Below are 19,980 nucleotides of genomic sequence, written 5' to 3'. Positions count from 1 at the left end.
CAATAAATAAGTAACCACAAGCCACTATGTCCTTTATATTTAGTAGGATGGGAGACCTTATGACAACACATGCTTTACCTTGTTAATTATGCCCATATATAATTGTGGGCAAGCCAATAGAGCTAGAGGTCTGAATTTTGGCATATATGGATTAATTAGCAATACAATGGTTTTTTTTTTCCAAAATGTCACGTGACCTTGATGACCTTTGACCTTGAATATGCATATATATGCATAACTTCATAGATCTAAACATATACACTCCAGTGATACTTCTTAATGACCTCATTTCCCTGCCCCATCAAGACTAATACTCCTATTACAAGTGGGGACTATGTCAATGTCAATGACTTGTTACTTCTATACAGAATATTATCTCACATAGTGAGTGTCTGAATATTATTCTGAATTGTATTCCAAAGCACATTCTGAAAGGACTCTTCTGGAATATACAGAATATTATCTCACATAGTGAATGTCTGAATGTTATTCTGAATTGTATTCCTAAGCACATTCTGAAAGTAACTCTTCTGAAAATTTCACATTCTTTGCCACTGCACCATCTCCTAATACATACTGGTGACCCACGGTGTCCACTCAAGTCTCACTTTTTTTCAGATTTTTGCCAAAATTTTGATGGAAAACTAGCTAATGAAATTTTACATCAAGTTGGTCCAAAATTATCAAAAAATTACAGAAAAATTCATAAAAATTGGTAAAATGTTGGACTGAAATTTTGGTGGGAAAAAATTACAGCATTCAAAGGGTTAATCACTGCTTTCCAAAAATGTGACGTTGATGATATGTTATTTGGCATGTGATTCGGATATTAGCCCAGAGCAAGGTACTAGTTTCCCTTGCACATATTTTGTTACATAAAGCCATTATCATCAATTCTGTCGTATTTCAATCCTCTAGTCAGCTCAGTGATGATCTAAGTAGGTTAAAAATGTCATATTGGTCAAAAATCAGGAACTCCGAAACCAGTGATATTTTCAATACAATTATTCCCAGGGAAGCTCACATTAAAATTCATTCAAGTGTCTTTTGTGTCTTATTTTTTTAAATTTTTCTCATATTTCCCTAAAATCTACCCCCTGATAACTTGGATTTGGTTTTAGGTGGTGTACGTAGGAATAGGATTATTGATAACCTCATTCAGTTTGTTCAAATAGTGATGGAATTTTGTCTTAAACCACTTTTCCAAATAGCTGTCAGATTTGGTTTGTATTTTCCTGGGGATGAACTAATTCAGAGCTAGAAATAATAGTGAAATTTGCATGTTTTTAATTAAATGTTAGGGGACTAATTTTCTCATTTTGCAGAAATTTTCTTTGGTTTGTGTGCTGAATATACGTTCACCAGTACAAGTCATATTTGTGCATGTCTGTTGAGTTCAATTGTATAGATGTTAAAGGTCATTGATTCTATCTAGCATTACTGGATCTTTTGATGTTTTCGTAAAATTTGATAAAATGTCTCTGAATGAGAAATTTTTCACTGACATTCTGAGAAATTTATCATGCAGACGGATGATGAGAGAGTGTTTTGTCATTATTGTGGAAGAAACTCAACAGTAGTCCGCAGGTGATGGACAGATAGTCATTATCAAAGAGAGAGAGAAAGAGAGAGAGAGAGAGAGAGAGAGAGAGAGAGAGAGAGAGAGAGTGCAGTCTCTCATGCGTTCTGTCTCTCAAGAACATATCAACATCAACAGACATGGTTTTCTGAGTGAAGTGTTTATCCAATGAAGAGGCAGGCAACTCAGAGACAGTTACGACACGATTCTGTGATGCCTCCCTCCCTACAGAGAGACATTACTGTACACTTCATTTTAACTCAGCTATTGTAACATCACTCGAGTCTAGTATTTTTTGTTAAATTTCTAATGGGTGCCACTTATTTCAAGGCATGCAGCTTGGCTACCATGACTCCATGAGTAATGAGATTTTCATTACTAGTCATGCAAGACCTCGTCGCTAGAATATTATTTCTGAAGAGCCCGTTCACCCGACACAACTTTCTGTTTTACAAGCTGTGAATTAGTACATTGTAATTTCTTTCTTTTACCGCTGAAATAGGATGTGCATGTAGCACAAATCTGAATTACACAGTACGATGGTACATGCACAGAATGGCACTCATGGTGTCATATGTGTGTCCCTTGAAATAGAAGCTCAGTGATTTTTACCAGGACACAAGTAGGTCATTGACAGGAGGAGTTGCTAGACTTTGGAACGGTATCACCAAAAAGTGGAATGGGGTGAACAAGGTGATTGAGGGCATGTGACCACATTGCATATAATCAATAAAATTGTTTTATGCCCATTTCCTGACAAATGTCCAGAAATTGCATATCGGCGAAACAAACTACCGTATGTTCAGGAATGGAATGATAAAGATGATAGGTTTTCAAATAAATTAGTAAATCAGTGGATTGAATTGTGGACTGAATGTACAATGTCTGATTTCAAAAAAGTCAACTTATCATATTCTGATCCTATGCAATAAAAAGACAGGAAATCCTATAGGATGGTTTCACATTCCTGTGAACTTTGTTATTGTCATTCATGCAATGCCATAATGACGACTTTGCTCATGGTATTGTATAACTGTATAATGCCATGTCAATGTGCGCATATTGCTTGCATATTGAAACAGTAACGAACACCTACTCTGTGTTCAGACCCATGTGGATGCATTTACCAATTGAGTTGAGCACTTCAAGGCTTCAAGGTTTTGGTTACTGTATTTCCCTGCCCCCTTCTCACCTCACAAAACGACGGAAAATATCCAAAACAAATTTAACAAGACTGAATGGCATCAAAACTTAGAAATACAGGGTCACTTCAAACGAGTATGAACAAATACCAGAGTTCATTTACATGTAGCATAACAATGAGGAACTACTTTATGACAATCAGGATGCCAAAATCCAGAATGACTGTGCAGACACTTGGCTTTGAGATCTACTGGAGCGGATTAATTTATGTGATCCTTTTCCAGGATGATTAACAGGTTGCCGTGTTGACCTGAAATAGAATGCACCGCAAGCTCACTTTTTTAGGGCTGAGTTTTTGGTCTGCTCCTATTGTTGATTCATTTTGAAGTCTCTCAGCAAATGAAGTTTTCCGTCTTGTTTTGGGGAAAATCAAAACAACGTTTTGCCCCAAAAGAGTTCTCGCACAGTATGGTGACCAGTTCGAATTTCCAGCGTATCAGTAAATTGTAAATGTGTTCTGTAATGAGGAATTTGTCATGGTGATCCCCTATCTTTATCCTTGAGGAAAGTTTTAGCAAGAGTTGAAAACTGTTTGTTATATGAGGCAGATGTTACCATAAATGGCATTATGTTTCATATTCATGTATGCAGGGCAGGAAATGATGGCAAAAGATACCACTCCAATATGACAGTTGAGGTCACTGATCACAAGCATACACTGCAATACAATTGTAGTGTGTGCTGCGGTAGAGCCCTGTTAGTCCAGAAACCTATAAATTGAACTAATTTAGGGTTGAAATAGTCTAGAAACTCATAAATCCTTCAAATTTGGAGTTAAGATAGTTTAAAAAAATCATCATGTCCAGTAAATAGCTAAACAATCACACTTATCAAGATAGATGTACTAAAGTGTTCGCACAGGTTATCTATTTGCATACAGTGAAATCAGTTAAAAGGACAATTAATCATGTGTGACTTGGATACAGGACTACAATTTATCTTTCAAATCATTGTGTATTTGTTATGTCTGCATTACCAGTTCACATCATTATGCATAGTATACAGATCATTAAAGTTGAATGATCTCTTTTTTCTGTAAGAAAGATCAAGAGAAGTGGTACATACTTTGACCAGTGTGCTTCCCAAGGTTGTATATACCTGACACGCCACTGACTCCGGAACGTTTTCTTTGATAGAAGGCAATTTCTACATCCTACTTGTATTACTTGTACCCATGACTGAGTGCAGGAATGTCATTTGGGGAGGAGGGGGGGGGGGGGGGGCAAGATGAAATAGACACTGACCATGAATAGGAGCCATTTACAATGAACACCTAAGGAGGCCAGGAAAAGATGATGAACATACTGAATTTAAAATACAGTGAAAAGAAAATCAATAAGACAGTACCTGTACAAGTAGATCCTTTTTTGGGTATTTGACACTATTACAGGGACTCCGTGAAATAAATTGATGTTTTACAAAAGTTTTACCAGGTTTTTCTCTTCAAACTGGTGATGGATATTTCAGTCTATACAAATAGTGCATAGTCAATAGTATGCATTGACAAAATATACCTAAGTCATTAGCTTCATATATTTACTGTCATGAACCAGTGTGTGTCCTGTGACGGATCCATCAATTGGCATAACCAATACGCCAGTACAGATTTTAAGGAACAAATATTTTGTAAAGCATAGATGACTGTCAGAGAGTCATATACGCATATGTAAAGAGCCTATCTGAAATTTTTCAGAAGTTATCTAACAAAATTCATTCTGATAAAGTCCTCGATCTGAAATTGTTTCAGAAGTTTATCCAACAAAATTCATTCTGATAAAGTCCTCGATCTGAAATTGTTTCAGAAGTTTATCCAACAAAATTCATTCTGATAAAGTCCTTGATCTGAAATTGTTTCAGAAGTTTATCCAACAAAATTCATTCTGATAAAGTCCTTGATCTGAAATTGTTTCAGAAGTTTATCCAACAAAATTCATTCTGATAAAGTCCTTGATCTGAAATTGTTTCAGAAGTTTAACCAATAAAATTTATTGTGATAAAGTCCTCCTCCCCCTTCCCCTGGAAAATTTTGGAGACATGAAGCCATATTCAGATGCCTATCTGATTAAAATCAGATGTAGAGATGGTGTGTTTCCACCTTTGCTTGTTCTTTGATGTTCTTGTTAGCTGAGAGGCTATCAGCTAACAAGAACATCACAGAACAAGCAGTGGTTGAAATATCCCATCTCTGTGTCTGATTTTAATCAGGTTGGTTCAGATGCATACAACAGAAGTAGTACCCAGATAGGGCTGAAATAATCCTTTCTTTGAAATAGATTTACTGCACGTCCACATTGTGCTGTCTGGCTTGGTGCCAACACAATAAACAGTGACTGTGACCTTTGACCTCTGGAGTTTGAATAGTGTGGCAAGGTGATGCTGTGCCCCAACTGGGACAAGGACACACATGTAAGATACTGCGTCATAAATAAACTGGTAAAGGTAATAGTTGGACACACCTGCCCTTGATTGTGCTTGGGTCTTTGTCAATGGTGAAGTTTTGTTCTGCTTAATGTAATTAAGTAAATGTTCAGATAATTATACACTATGCATACTGAGAATCCATCATGGTTGTTCTGTTGAACCCTACTATCAATTGACCTTGACCTGCTGTACCCTGATATGCAATTTTAAAAAATATCCTATTGACCTCTTTAATATTCATAACCCTTTGTCCGCTAAAACAGTATCACTTGGCAGGTGTTTGTGCCCTGGTCATTGCTATTTTCTAACCGTGTAAGCGTAATGTGTACTGGGGTAGGAAAGTAAATGACGACATCGGCTATAAATCATGATGTGATAGCCGTGTTTACATGCAGCGCATCACATCCACTGGAGCCATGGGGTGATTTGCTAGGCTTAATACTCTGATAAGGGATGAAGTTATAGAAATGAAACTTCCATGTCGGCAGTTCATGTAGTATACTCTGTCAATAAATTATGTGACTGTGATTCTTTATGAATATTTATCATTACTTTTGCAGGGAAAAATAAAATTGCATCGCTTGTTGTGACTTACTTTGCAAATATTTTTTTTCTCTTTGTTATATAACAGTACATGAATAATTATTTGAACAAATGAAACAATTATTATGAAAGTCAATTAATTGCCATGCTTACATTAATCCTATGGCTGCATATTTTCTATTAACTTTTGGTTCTGTTTGTAAAATGGATGGCCGTGTGAGTGGGGGGGGGGGGGAGGTATAACAAATATAGAAAGTAGCCTAGTTATGTAAGTCACACTTCTGAAACTGATAGATGTGCAAGATCAAAGCGGAATACTTGTGATGCATAAATTATACACATTTCTATTGTACTGTTGTCATATTTGCCCTACCATGGCCAGTATTATCATCACAAGATGTGAAACTGAATCTTTGGCAGTACACTTCGTGTTAGACTATATGTATGATTTCATGATTAATGGTATATGTCGCTGGTGATATCATGAAAACTGGTGATTATATCATGGGCAAGCAGTAGTCAGAGGTCAGAGTTCAACAGTTTGTCTGTACTGCTGGTGATGTCATGGAAATTGGTGATTACCGTACATCATGGGCGAGCAGCAGTCAGAGGTCAGAGTTCAACAATATGTCTGTACTGGTTTGTTGGTCTTTCCATTGTCCTAGAGTTCTGTGAAAAATATTTGACTTGAATGATGTGTGCAGGACTTATGTATGCAGGCAAAGTGGACCAGCATATCATGATTCCATGTTGAGACATCGATAAAAACATGTCCTCAAAAAAGTTAAAGTTTGAATTCCGGTGGCCCACCTGAATTCAGCTTCCGAACATAGAATGTTCGGCACTGGGGCCATTGTCAACTAAGCTATGGAGTACGAGTCTACGCTGACGCTGCTGTACGCCACAGCAGTACCACTCGCGTCGGTGAGCAGTCATGTCCCATGGGAGAAAGCCGAGTCCTACTAACTCGGCAAAAAAACGAAAAACAAAGTTTGCTGATTCCACCAGAATTCGCATAGGTGACTAGCACAGATAGGTGCGGTTGATACTATGACATACTAGTAGTATGCATAGTGGCCGCCGCGTGGTATGCGTGCATACCACACTTGGCGGCAGCTATGTATCGAACCACGCGTAACTGTGTGGCAGACGACAAACGTAGTCATCAGAGGCAACTAATATTTTACACGTAAAAACTGATATCTATTTGGTATCGTTTAAAAATTTAATACAACTGATTGAGAATAATGAAAACGACAAAAAATAAGGAGAAGTTTTAAAAAAGAATTACCAGAGGTAAAGGCATTGATAATGATGTATATAAAGTCATCGCAGTAGGAGGTAAATTAATTGCGTCATTCGAACGTTTTTGGACTCCTTAGAATATCGTCAATCAGCACAACAACACACTTTCGGGGGATTTCGGGTCATAACCAGAAACGATCGTAAAACTTTGGAATGTGAAACATACGCTCGGGAAATGACATGTTTTTATCGATACCTCGCGATCGAGGCGGAGTCGCCAAGTCAAATATTGACCGTTGGCATTAAAAGATGTGTTTTAAAAATGTTACCAAGTGGGAGTGCCTCTTTAAGAACATTGCAGGAATACTATGAAACCATATATAATGCTTACAGCACATAAAGTTATTATGGTATATCATCTGACATGTGAAACGAAGCATTTTTTTATGGCAGCAAAATAGCTGTTTTTGTGGCAAGAATTGTGTGTTAGTTACACAATTTATGCAAAGATTTGCTATTTTCTATCAAACTTTGCACATTACTCTAGAGTATGACTGACGTGGCCAAGTTCATTGATGTTGTATGGAATCCAATATGGCTTTTGAAAGCTTCATATATTCATCATCATGTGAGGTCCTCTTGACTCCATATGAAGGTGAAGATATTTAAATCCTCTTTTTCCCAACTTGTGTTTGTTTCTGTGGTTTGTCTAGGGAGCCTGGCAGAAAGAGAATTAAGCCATACATTCAGATTTGATGGATTAAAAATGTTAAACAACCAACACTGAGACCAATATTGTGAAAATATCCTTATTTATCACTCTCACAGACTTTGCTCTCTGGTCACTGGTGTCAACTTTTCCACAACGACACAATCCAACAATACAATGTAGAGTCTAATCTCACCTGACCCGCCACTAACTTGGGATAATTGTATTTGATTTAAGGGAATTTTGCATGTTATCCATATCGATATGGGGACTTATTCAACGGCATTTCAAGAAATACTGATATTGGTTCAGTGAGTTCAGGAAACTGACAGATACAGGGCACACCCAGACACTATGACTGACTGATAAATATATCAATTGTTTTGCACAAATACTATGATTGAAAGAGCATTTTAATAATAAATTCTACCTCGATATAAAGATTAGCAATTGTTTCTATGTGTTCATAAATATATATACCACAACAAGTTGCTCAAATGCAAAACATGTTTTCAACAAGTTTTGTAGACACCCTAAGGAGATGATGGCAAGGAACACTCCATTGACATATCTGATCATTACCTGTGTGGTAACTTCAATGTAGCGAATTAGTACACATAATGCTGTCATTTGTATCCCAACTGACTTCATATAACTTTTTACCCATCATTGCATCCGGGCATCAATATAGTGTCTTTGCAAAAAGTAATCTCATCATAATACGGATATTCATTTCGCGTGTTGACTTCCCTGTCTGCAAATTTTCCTGTTAAATGTATGCTGTACGCATACCACTGACATTGAAATCAAATTTTATCAGCAGAATATAATGCGATGCAATGGAGAACTTGAAGGCCATTTCCTTAGGGGAAATTTTCAAGTTTTTCTGAAGGATATCAATATGCAATGGTGCAAATCCCGTGTGCTCAGGTGGCCTTGTCTAATGGCGTGCTGTCTGCTGTAAAGTCTAAATGAAATGGATAGACTGTTGCTATCCGTTCTGAATAATACATTAGGAAATATTTGCCGTGCGCAATTTGATATTAGTCAACACATCAGCCAAATATTTTGAAGAGGAATTGTTCAAGGTTAAATTTCAATCAAAATAAATCACATATACATTTGTATTTCAATAATCAGCATAATTACTCAAATGGGGATTTTATAGCGTTTTTATGAGTTGATGATATTGATAATGAACTTGACATATACTTGTGTAGTGATGATAGCAAAATATTACCAAGGTCATAATACTTGTGTCCATTACCATGATTAGCAACAAATGCCACAATTTGATGAGTATATACAGCCATATAACAATGTCTGTAACTGAACATGTATTCAAAATAATGACTCTGACTGCAGTCTACATCTCACACAAAACATTTTTTCAAATAATTATTTCGAATTTGAAAAAACAGTGTATTTGAATGAATTTGATATAGTTTCTGCAGCATGTATATTAAATGCCATGAAAACAAGACATAAAACAAAAAAAATGTTAGTTTTAAAATTCATTTAGTGCACTATGTGTCTCCTACGTGCATTGATTATATGAATAAGAAATAGCATTTGGATCTTTCAGATAAACAAATCAGTATTCAAGAGAATCAACATATAGTCATTCCAAACTTTTGTGATATTGTATCAGTTAGACTCATATTATTTTTAGCTCTCCGTCTTTTAAAATACACACATGGTTCTGCGTCTTCAATTCCTTCATTCTATTTTTATTCGTCACCGAGTGGCATTATTAACTATATACATGTGAAAAAACAAAAGGGCTGATAGAGGGTGTTATTCTTTCCATGTCATCGACCATAGAAATAAATAGCAAATCTATTTCTATGATGAATCATAGACTTAGCCTATGTCTGTGACCAACAAAGGATGTTGAAAATATTTGTCTATCAGATATGTATTTCAATTATAATTATTCAGACTGGTACATGTACATAAAATTGCCTGCTGCTTTCAGAGGTGTATAGTACCTTGGCTGTCTGGCGAACTTGCATCAGAAAACAAATGCTTATCATTTTTCTGTGAAAAGTTAGAAGTCAAATCATGGACATACCTTAGAAAGTCTGTTTGTGGATTTCATTAATACGATAACATCATCAAATATATAAGTACGGTATATGACCATGAGCTCCTACTGATGAGGATGCATGCTTGTTTAAAAGCACCATGAAATCATGGAGAATTGTCAGAAAACAGCATGGAAAGGTCTTCAAAAAGACGTCAGTGAAAACATAGCGTAAACTTGAACTTGTTTGGGGCATGTACCGTAATGGTCTTCAAAAAGACGTCAGTGAAAACATAGTGTAAACTTGAACTTGTTTGGTTCTTCATGTACTGGTATGTCCTTTGAAAACATAAACATGGTATAAGTCTTTTTTGACTTGTGAAAACTTGAATATTCAATCATGGATCTTTCTCCTTAAAAGTTTACAAACTGGTTGATAAAGTTGTCAGCTCTGTCTATTTGTGGTTACATCTGGTGTATTTGTCAGAAATTTAGAGAAATGCTAAATAATAATATTAGCATAATTACTTGATTGTAAACTTCTCCACTTTTTGAAAACAAAGTTTGCTTGGAACAAGATAAACTTCAACAGTGAAAACAGCGAACTAATCACTTTGTATTGTTGATATATTTTGATTGTAAAAGGGTTTCTTCTTGAAAAGCTCATGATTGTCGGAAAAGAATATTGGCAGAAATTATAGGTAGTTCTGTTGTGTTTCTCTGCCGTCTTGTATCTGCACGCTCCAGCTGGATTTTGCTGGAACATAACCAGCATAAAGACAAGATCAGTATAATTTATTCAGATAGTCCCACGTAAGCAGACACAGGCAGTTGATGTGTAGGCCTCACAGTGGTACCACACGATAGGCAGACCTCACTCTAATACCGTGTTGTGATCATAATGTCAGAGACAAGTCGGGGACCAGCTGTCGGTGAATCGGACATCCAGACAACCATGCAGTCGTACAAGTTCACTCACAAAATTTCCGAGAACCCCGTTGCCTTGTATGACCCCAAAGATATTGACCCAGCCTTAGTTGCTCTGATTCTGATTTTCCAAAGGTAGGTAAGGGGGGATTTTATGCTAAATTTCCGACAGCTTCATACTGATTATTGTCAAGGGGGCCTTCTCCTGAGTAGCCTGTGTTTGTCAGCATCAGCAGTATGTGCTCCTTTTTCGTGTGCTAATACCGTTCGTGTGTCCAGCCTACATGTCAGCATCAAGTAAAGCTATTCATGTCCTGGCCAAATTACCAAAGACAGTCGTCATATTAGTGAGTACAATACATCAATTACCTTGTAATAATTTATGATCTATCCAGATAACATAAACATTTCAGCTAGTTTATATTTTCTCCATCTCAGGAAAAATGTCTGACACTCACCTCATCGGATGGTCATCTGATAAGAAAAAGACTCACTTTTTCTTCCATTCTATCACCATTAATGATGACATTGATAAATAACACTTTTGTTTGTTTGTAAAATTTGCACGGCTTTTATTTTTCCTTTTCAATTTTTCCTTTGAAGTTCATAAGGAAAGGTTTTGTGCATTAAATAGTAATTAGTGTCCTGAGCGGTACATTGGACAAGATTGATTTTCCAGCCATGAGTTTGTCTAGACGTTGTATCCCCTCAGTTTAAGACGCTTGATCATATTTGTGTTTTCTTTATATGAACAATATATACTGTCGGATGGTTAGAGGTACAATTTCTACAAAAGACTCTTCTTTATTTCCTGACCAGGAACTTTCACTTTTATCGAGTAGGTATTTCTGGTTTTAATGGGCTTTACGTCTTCTAAGAATTCCCAAGTCCATACCTGTATGTGCTCTCGGAAATTAATAGCATATAGTGTGCGTTTCATTTCTTTCCAATGATCAATCTATATTGTAAATTTGATTTATGTTAATTTGTAATAGTTGATGTGGTCAAAATGTTTTCATTATCAATTTGATGCTTGTGTTTCTTGGTAGTGGTAGTATGGGAGGGTCAATCTTGAGAGGTACATCTAGGTGTTCGAGAGAAAACTCAGAAATCTCAAATGGCGTATTTTTATATTGAATTTGAGGACACTAATTATGACCAAATTTTCACCACAGAAATTTCACAGAAAAATATGAGTGCCTGACTGTTTTTAGTTCCTGACTTAGAACTTTTGCTTTCATTGTGTAGGAATATTGAGGTGTTCAAGGGAAAACTCAGATATCTCAAATGACATTTTTTTATTTTCAATTTTATTAGTTTAGTGTGTTGAATTTTGGTCTCTGAGGCACAGCTGTTGAATGAGAGACCCTCTGATGGTGGCTTTGACAGTTGTGTGATGACCAGTTTGATCAAAAATTTACCTATAGTTTTGACTAATGTAATCATGTGCAATATGGCTTCTGATGATGGAATTGTCTGCAACTATTCGTACAGCATTTGTGTTCTTGAATCTGTTACATCAGTAAAATTGCTCCACTGCAGCTTTATATAAATAGGCTTATAAGATAATGAAAAATGCAATACAATAGAAGTTAAATTTCGTAGGAGAGAGCCATGTCTGGAGGCTAGCTATTCATTTAGGGTTTACAGGAATATGAACATGTTTGTTGACTGTTGTTCCAAAATAGGCAGCTCAAATTTTCAAAAACACAAGATTCCTTTGTTATGACTGAAATCAATTCTGATGCTAATTTTGCATGTAAGTGAGCAGCTGTCGTTCCTTTTTTCATTCATTGTACCAAACGAACATTCCTATAGATTTATTTTTTTGGTTGTTGAACTGGCACATGCATGCTCTTTTTGCCTGTATAAATACCATTTCTGATCCTTCCTGTATTTTTAGCATTGTCAACATGAACACATCCGCATGGGGTATTCTTACCACAATCTAAATTTAGTCAGCAGTTATTTTGCTTGGGAGCAATTTCCCCTCACAGAAAAGAATAAACATGCCATGGGATAGGTCAACTTGTTTCTATCCTACCTGGAATTTGATTTTCTGGCATCTTTCACCTCAGTTTGATCCATTTAATTTAAAAACTATTTTGTTATGTTTATCTATTGGCTTCAGTGCATCGATACGTGTTCAAACATTAAAATGAAAACTTCTCATGCAGACAAAATGGTGTCCCACTCAGCTGTTTGAGTAGAATTGCGGTACAGTACCTTAACTAGAGAGTTTCAAGTCCCATGCATTTGCTCTCATCTGTGATTGCATACTTGTACGGTACCATCTTCCCATCAGTCTGTGACTGATGGAGCTCCATTCTTGGCAAGTTTATGGAGCACAGTGCTTTCTCTTCTGTGATGTATCTTTTAATGGGGTTCCATTATTGAGCAGGGATTGTCTTATTATTACTCCTCGTCAAAGTACCAAGCCAGAAATATTTGAACGTGTGTTCTTTAAGATTGCACCGAAGTCCTATCGAGTATGCCAAAGTATTTAGATGGAAGAAACTATGTGTTATTTCCCTATCTGTTTACCCATCACCTGTGATAGTCGGCAAAAATATAGTTTTCTTGACCATTGGCTTTCATCAATGTTATCAACAAGGACTCCTCTTGTAACCCTTAATTTATTCTACCTGTAGATACCTGTTATTAATGATGTACACAGTTGCAAGTCGGCTTAAAGCTCCATTAGCAGTTACTGTTGATTTATTTTCAAGTATCTTTGTTCTGTTTGTAAAAATACAGTTTCTTGTTCTCCTCCTAAAATGATGTTATGCCTAGTGGTCAACTTGTCACCACAGTCTATATGGTATGTGTAATATGTCGAATGTTACATTAATTGAATAACAATACTTACTAGAAATTAGAATTTATTTATCTACAATAACATTAGATAGTGCAGCCACTGTACAGTGTTTTCAAAACTTAGACTTTTTACTATGTGTATATCATGCCTGAAGGAGAAGAAAAGATACAAACTTGCTTTGTAGAACAAGGTGAGGAAAATATTGTTAGAGGTACTGTGACATCCGTTTTAAATTGCCATACCACAGTCCCCCATTATATACTGTGATTTAATGACATTCAAACAAGTAGTTGATTAATATCTGGCTGTTTTTCTTTTTTAAAATGAACATTTTTAGTGTCATTAAATTGGTTTACATCTTGATGTCAATTTTCAGTACAACCCAGGGGCCATAGTACTATACATGCATAGTGATTGTTTCATCAGACCGAGCGTGGTTTGTGTTGTGCATGTTGAGCAATTCTCAAGAGAAGGGAGGCCAGAGTCGATTCCAAAAGTGTCTTATATGTTTTTATAATCCTCTTTTTTCTAATATTTTTTGAAATTTTTTGCCCATATCATATCCTGAACTCTCACAAAGTCAAGTGTTGAAACCGATGATAAGAAAGAGAGTGTAATCAAAATCACAATATTTCTTCGAATGAATACCCAGGTTCAGATTACTGACTTCCATTGAACACATTACTTCAACATGTAATGGATCTTGTGGGAAATAAATTGTACTTCAAGACCAACAAAAGAAGTAAATTGAACGTAGCCATTAGGAACTATAATTATAATCTCTTGGGAGTGAGAAGATCAACTGATGTTAACCTTGATGCATGTACTGATAACCATAGCTGTATGTTAATCAAGTACACATCTACCAAAATTTTGAATTTATTCAACATTTCTGTGATATTTCCAGCATTTTTGGTCTGCCACTGTCTTATCAAACTCATTCAGCATACTGTTTGAAGTAAAAGCGTTGCAAGTACAGTGCAAATAAGAGGGCCTCATGTAAAAGCTATTTGTATTCATACTGGTTCCTCTATTATTATTGTTATTTGAATGCATGTCGTAAACGTAGAATACACTATCTTCTGTTATTGTTATCAGCAACATAGCATTTGAAATATGATCAATTTTTCACATTTCCAATTCCTGTTTTAGATACTATTTGAAATAAAGGTAGTGTGATTTGACGATGTACATGTACAGTGTTTGAATATAACATTGTTGAAACAGACTTATGAGAATTATGGGGGATATCTCAGAAGAGCGGCTATTATATTGTGACACTCATGATAATACCTTGGCTAAATATCACATTCCTGTGTTGATTTTCATGATGAAAAAAATTTTTTTATTTCAATGTGAAACAATCACACATTGCATAAAGGAATACATTGTTTTTGGAAAATGTCAACGTCTGTCATAAGTATAAAATGTTTTGGCCATGGTTGAGGTACCGTGGGACGCGGTTTTGGAACCAATGTACCATTTCTGTTGTCCCCTAATAGATTGTGTTGATATACAGACCCGCCAGAAAGTATTTACGCACCTAGTTTCAGCAGTGAAAAAATTCGAAAGTAATAAATAGCACACACTGTACAAGGTTTTCAGGAAAAATTAAACTATATTTCGTAAATAGGTGACAAATGAAAGGCAAAAATCGTAAATCTTTGATCTTAGAACAACGCAAGGCAAGAAAATCACGGCATGAAAAGAGCTGTATCTGACAGTCTGAAAATCGTTCGATTCTCTATGGGAACAACAACGCTAAAGAACATGAATATTAATGAGGTCAATCGAACGTTCGTACAAACTGTCAATAATGGGTATGTCCACCCCTATGCTGGATGACCTCTCATAGTCGGCTCGCATAGTATTGACAAGTTTCCGGCAAATACCTTGCTGAAAGTGTTCCCACGAAGTGACAATACGGTTATACAGGTCGTCATCGCTGTGTATCGGACGAGAATGCACTTCCAAATCGATCAACTCTCATAGGTTTTCGATCGGACTCAAATCTGGAGACTGTGCCGGCCAATCCAACGTTGTAAAATCGTGAAATGGATAGCCGTAATCCTGTGGGTTTTGTAGAAACGATTTCACACCCAAGGCAGTGTGTACGGGGAGCATTATCTTGTTGAAATATAAAATCAGGCCCAACAAGTGTGAGTGCCGATGGTAGCATTTCATTTTGGAGTATGTCTAAATACTTCCAACGATTCATGGTGTTCTCGACACGAACAACCGACCCAACACCAGCAGCTGAGAAACATCCCCAGACCATGACGCTACCACTACCAAACTTGACAGTGGGATTGATGCAGTGTATTTCGTACTCCTCGCCAGGTCGCCGTCGTACGTAAACTCTCCCGCGACTTCGAAATACCGTAAATTTCGACTCGTCGGTCCATTAAACACGGGACCACTGAGCCGGTGTCCAGTTCACATGACGTCTGGCGAATCGTAATCGTGCTGCGATGTGCCGGGGTTGCAATTTCGGCTTTTTCTTTGCAACACATCCACGAAGGCTAGCTCCTCTGTAAAGCCGTGATTTCACTGTATTCAAACTCAGAGTTTCCCGGTGTCCTCATGAAATTTTGCACGGAGTTCGCGGGCCGTCTCGAACCTGTCAGCCAGACTCTACCTCACCAACATTCTGTCTTCCGTTCAGTGGTGAGCCTCGGGCGTCCAGACCATTGTACGTTGGCCATGGTACCATGTTGCGACAGTTTTTGATGTTGTACCTTACACTGCCTTCAGATATGCTTAGCTGCCTTGCAATTCCCGGTTTTTGACACCCTGAGTATGAAGTGCCTCTATTTGTCCTTTCATATATTCCGAAAGTTCGCGAACTTTTGGCATGTTTCAGTCACGCAATGTTTACTAAACAGAAATTATACAGTAACCTCCGACGACCTCTATCAGAATATTCATAAGCAAGTCTGGCAGATTTTCCCGCCCCAAAATTTAATCAGAATTATATTTAAAAACCCTGATTGGTCGATATTTGAATATGAATGGAAGAAATTTAACCGCATGGACTTTGGCGCCAAAGTTAATTATATGCAAATAATATGCAAATGAGTACGTCGCCATTGAAATTTCCATAGGAAATTTCGCTATCTTGAAAACACTCGCTGTACGTTTGTATTTAACGTCCAACAACAGGTCTGCATTGATTAAAATGGGTTAAACCTTCTGCAGATCAATTATTTTTGGAAATAAGTCACATTGGTGCGATTTTTTGAGTTATATTTTTGCAAAATGTTTATTTTTGAGGTGCGTAAATACTTTCTGGTGGGTCTGTATATAGCAAGAGAATCCCTGGTAACAGGAGTGATGAACAGTGTGGTCAATTTAATACATGCAATAACAATCCCATAGCTAGCATACTTTCAATCTTCAATATTTAAATTTCAGCGATAAACCAGTGTATATCAAAATTAAGAAGTACAAAATATGGGGTTTCCATGTACTCCACCTTCCATTTTCACATTCCAGAGATTAATTCATGGATGCATTACATTGAAATGCGCAACAAGGCACTCAAAACATATTTTCTAATCAGTAATGATAATCTCAGCAACAACATCCAAGGGGCAGCCATTTTGATTGCAGTAGTGATGAAGGTGCAGATCGAAGTGATTTCACAAATGCACGCACACTGACACGCAGACCTCATTTTGAAATTACTGCATGTGAAGTGGTTTACTTCAATATAGTAGATATCCCCAAGTCATTGAACCTTTTCACCCTATTTCTCTGTATGTAAAGTCCAGCGGCCCTTTGAAAACAATAGGAATCTACCAAAGTCTTGCAGTGAAAGGGTTAACCGTGAAATTTAAGTGCAGCAACCTCCTTTCATGTGCCATAATCAACATCAGAAAAAAAAACTTTGCAGATACTTGACATTAATTTACGTAGTTTGTAGTCATTGGAATTACATCAAGTGAGTTTTCCAAATGAAAAATAAATAAAGTGCTCTTACATGTAGTATGTACTGTGTACATGGTGTATTATAGTTTGAAAATGACTGTCCCTCATGCACAACCTGAACCCCTCTATAGAAATTTGAAAGTGGAATAGCCCTATTGTGTAATGGTAAGCCACACCCAATGAGTTGTCTGCATTTGCATCTGTAAGGTTCATTCACATCATGTACATATTCATGGAGGCCTTTCTGGAATTTTCCAAATAACTAATGTGAGAATTCTTCAAGCAGAGGTGTATTTGTAACACACATCTGTGTCTGATAGTGTGTAATTCAGCAGTAAAAATCTTCAAATGTGAGAGTGGATCATTTTATGTGGCGAGAGGAACATTTTACTGGAAGACTAGTATAGCCTGGAGTCAAGATCCTGTGTGAAATTATCTGAATTACCAAGACACTGTTGAAATCTTTGTGATATTGGACTGTATTGCACCTCTACAAGCTCTACATCTGTGGATTGTGTGTTCATGGGAAAGATAACTTCACTGCGTCCAGAAGGGAGAAAAGGCACCTCCATCAAAAATGAAAAGAAACACACGGACACAATCAGCAGAAAGTGTGGAAAGCTGAGTATTGTAGACTGCTCACTGGAAAGGATCCTAAATTTCTCTCTTTCTGAACTTCTTTTCAGTGCATCTGGTGCCAGTGTTGGAGCCATCGATAACAAAATTGAACAAGCTATGGTGAGTACCCGTCACACTTTCTATAATAATTTCACTATAAGTTTCACATATTGCCCCAGAATTAAGATCACCCACTGTTTTCACAACAAGTAACACGAATCTGTATCTTGATATCCATCGATAATCCTTTATTTCCTGAGCCACGATATCTTCAGACAAATCTAATTGTCTTGATCCTTGTATCACCCATTTTTCCCCCACTCAGTAGACATGAATGTTCCGTATCATACATTAATTTTAATTTACATAAAGAAATCATGATAGCCGCACTGCCAGAACTGCTGAAGTTACCATGGCAACAGACATCGTTAGACTTGTTTAGATTACTCATTCAGAAATTTTGTTCGGGTAACTAACTGAAAATGAACAGTTATTAAAAAAGTGGCCATGTAACAGGTACTAGCCTTTTTATGAATTTAGTCATATTTTATTCATTTCCTTCAACGTTACTGTTTATTAAAATTTATAATATGATGAATCTGTCTGCTTGAAGTTCTTAAATTATGTGAGTCACCCTGTGTCATCAGTTACTAATTGATAATTGCGAGTTCCTGTGAATTCCTCATTTTCTTCTTGTCTTGTCCATCTGCTACTTCTAAAAACAGACTCTACACCAGTGATGGTATTTCTCAAGTCAGTATGGAATATTGCACTAATTAGACAGCAAAGGTTGCCATAAATAATTGGTAGATCTCACTGTGGTTAGATACTACTGACACCCATAGATATATAGCAACACCATAGCGGCATCTGCTCTTTGCATTAACTAACCTTCAATATTTCCAGAAGGCCAGGTGTGAGGATTCTGCTTCGTGACTTCCATTACACACGAAAAAAAATGTCTGATAATTTTCAGTGATTCATGTCTTCAGTACTTTGTTATGATATTCTACCATGAAAATAAATTTTGTTAGCTCTTCACTTTCTTGCCAGTACAGCAAATATTATTTACGAACAATGCTTGCAGTTTGTTGAGTGATGTTGTTTGCAATCACTTGATACTTACACTTGAACTATGGACCTTGGTTCAGCAAATGCCGATGTTCCTAGAGCATCCTTGAACCATACTGCCAAGAGGAAGTTTTGGACTTGACTTCTGCTGCTGTTTGAACAACTGGTGATATTGATGTACATGAAATGGTTCTGTCCTGGCCAGAATAAAAAAAACGTGCGGTGTTTTAGAGTCTCAGTACACCCAAGAGATCATGTGATAGATAAAAAACACATTTTGAAAGACATGTATACCTGTGCCCGTTTGCATGTGTGGTTCTGTTTTACTACCCTTTCTTTGAGTTCAGGGTTTAGCCCATTGACCATATTGCTCCAATACATGGAGTGTATATGGAAGGACATTGACTAGCAATTTGTAATCCCCCCTCCAATCAACCCATTATTGACATGAATTCCACCATGTCGCATAAAACACTTTACTGGCAATACCAACAACATACTATCCACTTGGCAAGGAGCATTTAATTTACCAATATCCATTTAGTCTATCAAGATCATTATCAGTTATTTTGCTTTTCATCATGCTTTAATAATTTATGAGATGACTATCACTCTATCTCCCAGCAAAATATTGGCACAGGCGAAAGGGAGTTGTGCCTTGATTAGCAATCCATTTGTAACAGGTAACGATACGTGGAAAGGACTTAGGCATCCTGGATCAACTCTAATAACCAGTAACCTCTGTTCGGCAAGGAAATAGATAGACAGCCTCACTGTTGAGAGGGTTCCGGCATTTTGAATTGCAAAGTTCCTCTCTGCAAAGTACTGGTATTGTGTTCAGTGGAGTACTGTGCTGTTTAACTTCTATTTCTTTTTCAGAGTTATCAAAA

The 19,980-nt window shown here is 36.8% G+C and overlaps 1 protein-coding gene across 1 annotated transcript in view; it reads left to right on the top strand.

Annotated features, from left to right (window-relative positions):
* The window catches only part of LOC139119218 (TSC22 domain family protein 1-like), a 35,404-nt gene that overhangs the window by 9,272 nt on the left and 6,152 nt on the right, over positions 1 to 19,980 (top strand). The window contains exon 2 of the mRNA XM_070682898.1: positions 18,088 to 18,139. Coding sequence (XP_070538999.1) covers positions 18,088 to 18,139 — 52 coding nt within the window. The remainder of the gene's footprint in view (positions 1 to 18,087; positions 18,140 to 19,980) is intronic.

The sequence above is a fragment of the Ptychodera flava genome, chromosome 19 (genome assembly GCF_041260155.1).
Source record: "Ptychodera flava strain L36383 chromosome 19, AS_Pfla_20210202, whole genome shotgun sequence".
Taxonomy (NCBI): Eukaryota; Metazoa; Hemichordata; class Enteropneusta; family Ptychoderidae; genus Ptychodera; species Ptychodera flava.
The sequence above is the reverse complement of the archived record's forward strand: the minus strand, read 5'-3'. Positions and strand labels throughout refer to the sequence as shown.